Here is a 6,529-nt window from a genome sequence, read left to right on the forward strand (position 1 = left end):
GTCGACATCAAGCCATGCTGCAGTTATTCTGTGCCCAATCCAACAAATATTACCAGCAGCTCTAGATTGCTCCTTAACTAGAAAGTGTTCACTTCACTCCAAAATATATTTGTCCTTCGATTTATTTGTGCTCAGAAGTCTTTAATAAAATGTGCTTTTGATTTCTCTGGTTTTCTGCATTCTTCCCCTAGTAAATAGAGTGGAATGATGGTGGGCTGCACCTTTTACATCTGTCAGTTTGGCCACCTGAGTAAGGCTTCTCTGTTCTGAAGAACTTGGAGATTGGCTTGTCATTAACTGATATGAAGAAAACTTGAATATATACCCAATGAAATTGAATACAGACAAAATTATGCTATTATGTGTAGATAAAGGGTCAAGGGGAATTCTGGGGAGATCAAAGGTTGTGAAGATGGATTGGAGAGGTAGAAGATAAGCATTGAGAGCTTTGGGCATCCTTGGACAGTGGAAAATATTTAATACCAAACGTAGTGGACAGAGTCAGTCAGATTCCAGAGTAACTGCAAAAGATGAGTGCACAAGACAGATGTATGAAAACCAAAGAGAGTTGTGATCTCGTGATAAACAGAGATATCCACTTCATATTTGTCCCACTTCTCTCTATGGATGAGTATCCTCAAAAGAAAAAGAAACTTAACACATTCCTTCATTCCCGTTTTATATGTCCAATTGAGGAATATGTACCCTCAATTTTTTTCCCTGTGTTACTTATATAACTCATTCAACCTCTCCTTTTCATTCTAAGACTTTTACCCTTGCAATACAATTAAATGGTGAATAATAGATACCTTCAAATGTCAATAATACTACAAACTATACCTTTCTTCTCTCAGGAGTTCTTAAAGATCTCTAATGGTAAATATAATGCTCCATGGAAAATAAAAATACTGGATGTCAAATTGCATTCATCATTTTTATAAGATAATGAATAATTTATTCAACATTATACAAACTAGAACTGAGAGTTATCTATGGTCTTACTGCAGTAGATTTTGAGTACATAAATAAATTATATTCAACCCCTATCCTTGAGCTACTCAAAGTCTTTTGGGGAAAAGTTAAATTGGATTAGTCACCAGGCATCCAGGGAAAAGCACACATGGAGTTCAAATAAATTTTTGAAAAGTCATCTGTGTTACAGTAGATGAAACCAGTGATATCTATATTTATTGAAATCTTGCTATGTGTGATATACATTATCTGCTTAATCCTTACAATGTTGTAAGTTAAATAATATTGAAAATGAAGAGTAAAAGCCTTGAGAGCTAAATAACAAGTCCAAGGCCACACAACTAATGACTTAGCAGAGCTGATGTTGTAAAACAACTATTCTGTCAGCAAAGGACATTAGTCGAACCACTGCCAAAAGCCGGTTGCCCCCAGATTGACTCTGACTCATGGTGACCCCGTGTGTGTCAGAGTGGAATTATACTACATAGATGTTTCAGTGGCTGGTTTTTCAGAGGTAGATTGCCAGGATTTTCTTCCGAGGCACATGTGGGTGGACCCAAACCTCCAATCTCTTGGACTCTAGCAGTCACGTTAGCTGTCTGCACCACACAGGGCATCCCTGAACCACTACACTGGTTTGTTCTTCTGTAACTATGTTAGTGTCCAATTAAACCAAAACCAAACTCACTGTCATCGAGTTGATTCCAACTCATGGCAACCCCCATTGTGTTTCTGAGGCTGTAAATATTTATGGAAGTTTGTAAAATGAAGTTGTTCTGATATCCTAGGATTCATACTAAAGAAGAACTTCATTAAAGATACAAGAGCTGCCATTTGATGGTAAATTACCATTTGATCTGACCTCGACAGCATCATATTTAATGGTTACAATGTATTTGGAAGATTGCCATTGTCTTTGTTAGGTGTCATGGAGTTGGTTCTGACACTTAGTGACCCTATCTACAACAGAATGAAACACTGCCGGGCCCTGCATCATCCCCACGATTGTGGCTACGTTTGAGGATTGTTGCAGTGTCCCTGCACTGTTTGAATCCATCTCATTGATGGCCTTCCTCTTTTTCACTCACACTCTGCTTTGCTGAGCATGTTGTCCTTCTCCAGGCACTGGTGTCTCCTAATAATGTGTCCAAAATACATGAGAAGAAGTCCTGATATGCTTCTTTCCAAGGACCATTCTGGCTCTACTTCTTCCAAGACTATTTGTTTGTTCTTCTGGCAATCCATAGCATATTCAGGATTCTTTGCCATCACTATAATTCAAAGACATCAATTATTCTCTGGTATTCCTTATTCATTGTCCATATTTCATATGCACCTAAGGCATTTGACCACTAACCAAAAGGCTAGTGGTTCAAACTCACCAGCCACTCCCAGAAGAGACATTAGGCAATCTACTTCTGCAAAGATTTACCACCTCGGAAACCCAAAGTGGGTCTCTATGAGTTGGAATCAATTCGATGGCAGTGAGTTTGGTTTGATTTGGAAGGGGCAATTGAAAATAGCATGGCTTGGGTTAGACAAACCTTAGTCTTCAAGTCTTCAAAGTAACATCTTTGTTTCTTAACACTTTAAATAGGGTTTTGTGTGTGTGTGTGTGTAAGATTAGTCCAATGCACTATTTCATTTGATTTATTGACTTCTGCCTCCCTGGGTGCTGATTGTGGATACAAGTAAAATGAAATCTTGGCAATTTCAGTCACATCTCCGTTTATCAATATTGCTTATTGATCCAGCTCTGAGGATTTAGTTTCTTTACATTGAAGTGTAGTCCATACCAAAGGTTGTAATCTTTGATCATCATCAATACATGCTTCATGTTCTCTTAGCTTTCAGCAGACAAGGTTGTGTCATCTGTATATCACTGGTTGTTAATAAGTATTCTCTAATCCTGATGCCAAATTCTTCTTCATGTAATCCAACTTCTAGGATTATTTGGTCAGCATACAGATTGAATGAAGATGGAACAATCTACTTCCATAGTGATATCACCTCGGAAACCCAAGGAGGGTTCTCTATGAGTCAGATCCGACTCAAAGGCAGTGAGTTTGGTTTTAGTTTTATACAGATTGAATAAGTATGGTGAAAAGGATTCAACCCTGACACACACTTTTCCTGAACTAGATAGATAGGCTTATTTCAATTCAAAAATGGCAATGAATTTTTCTTACTCTCCCCCCACCCCCTGAGCATACATTGTAATGTTCCTTTACACACTTCACCAATACCTTCCTTCCCCACACAGAATCTATCAGTCAGGATTCCATATAGAAAGCATTGTGAAGATAACTTAATAGAGGAAACAGGTAAAATAGTTATACATTTACAGAAAAGCTAAAAGAAACAATGCTGCAGTAGAGAGATAGGAACAGGAGAAAGAAGCTAGCACAACAAGAGCTAACAAGTGTAAGAAAAATGTTGGGATTGTTAGGTCACTTTACTGATCACTATTAGAGGAACCTAACAGGAAAACAAGACGGAAAATCAGAATAGTGATCTAGAGGGCCTCCCTTCTCCATCCCTAGCCCCACAAGGTAAATAATAGAAGAGTGACTCAAAAGAAGAGAGACAATAGCTTAATAAAAAGCACATATGACAGTGTTACTGTGTGCAGGCAGGGGCAGTGGTTCTTCGGTGATAGGATCCTCGCCTTCCATATGGGAGACTTGTGTTCAGTTCTGACCAATGCACTTCAAATATTGTCACCACACATCTGTCACTGAGGCTTGTGTGTTGCTATGAATAGGTGTCAGTGGACCTTCAAGACTAAGCTGCCCTAAGAAGAAAGATCTGGTGATTTATGACTGAAAATCAGCCAATGGAAACCTATGGATCACAACGGTCTGATCCATAACCAATAATGGGGATTGTGTAAAACAAGACAGTGGCTGTTTCTCTTGTGCATGGGGTGGCCATGATTTAGGAGCGGGGGGTGGGGATAACTAGAAGGAAGCTAACAACAACAACAACAACAAGGTGTGCAGAAAGAAGATAGGAGAAAAAATGTCATCAGGAATATATTGGGGGGAAAACTTGCCTTTTCTAAGGATGTATTCTTTCATATCTTTCACCTTGTGAGCATTATCATCTTCAGGAAGTGTTCAAAAGAAGTAAAAGATCCACAACATACTAGTAATCTTTGAAGGAAAAGTCTGAGAAAATTAGTAGTTTTCATGTTGCCTGAGCTTCTCAGTCAGAAGGCACTCAAAATATGATTAGGGAAGAGATGTCTTCTCAGACGACAGCCAACCTTAATGATGTGGATGGAGTAAAACTTTCAGGACCTAAATTTGCTGACGTGTCATGACTCAAAATGAAAAGAAACAGCTGAAATATCCATTAAAAATCTGAACATGGAATGTATGAAGCATGAATCTAGGACAATTGGAAGTTGTAAAAAAATGAAAAGGAGTGCATGAAAAGCCTCCCTCCCAAAAGCCATCTGCTGGCCACTTCCTGGCCCTACCCTACCAGTTCTAGCCCTGCCAAAGCAGCAGCCAAGACATAAAAAGACATATTGCATTGGGCAAAAGACCCCTTTCAAGTGATGAAGAGCAAAGATGTCTCTTTGAAGACCAAGGTCCACCTAACTCAAGGCATGGTATTTTCAATCGCCTCATATGAAGGTGAGAGCTGGAAAATGAACAAGATAACCAAAGAAGAGTTGGTTTTGAGTTGTGGTGTTGGCAAACAATACTGAAAGTACCATGGACTATTAAAAGAACAATCAAATCTGTCCTGGAAGTAATGCAGCCAGAATGCTCTTTGGAAGCAAGAATGGCCAGACATTGTCTGACCTATTTTGGTCATGTGGTCAGGAGGGACAAGTCCCTGGAGAAGGATGTCATGCATGGTGAAGTAGAGGGTTGACAGAAAAGGGGAAGGCCCTTAACGAGATGGATTGACACAATGGCTGCAATGATGAGCTCAGGTGTGGCAAGGATTGTAAGGCTGGCACAGGATTGGGCAGTGTTTCATTCTGTTGTACATAGGGTCACTATGAGTCAGAGTTAGCTCAATGGCACCTAACAGCAACAACAATGAGGCAAGATATCTGACTATAGATGTTTGGTTTTGCTGTCTTTTCCAAGCCATACAAGCAGAAAGATGGCACCAGTGTTGACATTAAGTTGTTCTCCTGAGGAGCTTCCTCAGGGCTCTCTTGATGTCCTTGTTCCTCAGGCTGTAGATGAATGGATTCAACATTGGAGTGACCACAGTGTACATCACTGTAGCTACTGCAAGTTTCCTGGGGGAAGATAAGATGGCTGAACTGAGATACACTCCAATAACTGTTCCATAAAATAAGGAAACAACTGAGAGGTGAGAGCCACAGGTGGAAAAGGCTTTGTATTTCCCACTTGATGATGGAATTTTCAGAATGGTGGAAACAATTCGCACATAGGTGAAAAGAATCCCTAAAACTGGAATTCCAGCAAAAAAGGCACCAATACAACTCAATAATATGTCACTGGTGAAAGTGTCAGAACAGGCAAGTTTGAGGAGTTGAGGAGGGTCACAGAAGAACTGAGGGATTTCCACCTTCTTGCAGAAAGTAAGTTGTGATATCACTAAAATGTGCATCAGAGTGTCCAAAAGGCTCATAAAAAAAGACATCAAAACCAACAAACCACACAGACGAGGGTTCATGATGACTGTGTAGTGCAGGGGGTGACAGATGGCCACAAACCTGTCATAAGCCATCACAGCCAAGAAAAGATCATCCAGACATCCAAAAATGGAATAAAAAAACACTTGTGTCATGCACCCTGTGTAGGTGATGGATTTGCTCTGTGTCTGGATGTTCACTAGCATCTTGGGAACAGTGGAGGAGGTAAAGCTAATGTCAGCTAGGGACAGATTGGAGAGGAAGAAGTACATGGGGGTGTGGAGGCAGGAGTCAGAGCCAATGGTCAAGATAATGAGTGAATTCCCGAGTACATTAACCAAGTACATTGTCAGAAACAGCCCAAAAAGAAGGGGCTGAAGTTCCGGGTCCTTAGAGAAGCCCAAGAGGAAGAATTCAGAGATATCTGTTAGATTCTGGGGCTCCATGAACCTAAGGCAAATTTTGGAAAAAGAAAAGACGATTGTTAAAAGGAAACATAGTGACTGTATTTTGAATTCAAAACTTCAAAGTTAAGTGTTCATAATTAAAGACCTAATACCTTAGTTCCTTAAGCAATATTTCTGTTGGACCGAATGCTTTCTCTCAGAACTCTTTCCTCTTGATGTCTTTCCTATTCTCCTGTTTCTGTACACCTTCATTTTATTTATCTATTTTACTTTTTATTGTAGTTTATGTGAAAGTTTACAAAACAAATTTAGTTTCCGTTCAGTAATTTATACACATATGGTTTTGTGATATTAGTTGCAAGCACCTCAATATAACAGCAGTGTCACACTTCCTCCTTGGTTCCTTGTTTCCATTTCTGCTTATTTCCTGCCCTTCCTGCCTTCTGAGGTTTGTGTGTAGGACAATACTGCCATTGTGGTCTTAAATGTTTGATTGTACCAAGGAGCAGATTCTGCTCTGGTG

The 6,529-nt window shown here is 39.7% G+C and overlaps 1 protein-coding gene across 1 annotated transcript; it reads right to left on the reverse strand.

The window, feature by feature from the left end:
• Window positions 1-5,115: 5,115 nt before the first annotated feature.
• On the reverse strand, window positions 5,116-6,097 carry LOC103212520 (olfactory receptor 7E24-like). Its single transcript, XM_042783379.1, has one exon. It carries the CDS (start codon window positions 6,043-6,045, stop codon window positions 5,116-5,118), a length of 930 nt encoding a protein of 309 aa, XP_042639313.1. The 5' UTR covers window positions 6,046-6,097.
• Between the last annotated feature and the right edge of the window lie 432 nt (window positions 6,098-6,529).

The sequence above is a fragment of the Orycteropus afer genome, unplaced genomic scaffold (genome assembly GCF_000298275.1).
Source record: "Orycteropus afer afer isolate SDZICR_OR568_19922 unplaced genomic scaffold, OryAfe1.0 scaffold00991, whole genome shotgun sequence".
Taxonomy (NCBI): domain Eukaryota; kingdom Metazoa; phylum Chordata; class Mammalia; order Tubulidentata; family Orycteropodidae; genus Orycteropus; species Orycteropus afer.

Excerpts from the sequence above, each read along its gene's own strand:
- LOC103212520 (XM_042783379.1), bottom strand. The coding sequence starts at position 6,045 with ATGGAGCCCCAGAATCTAACAGATATCTCTGAATTCTTCCTCTTGGGC.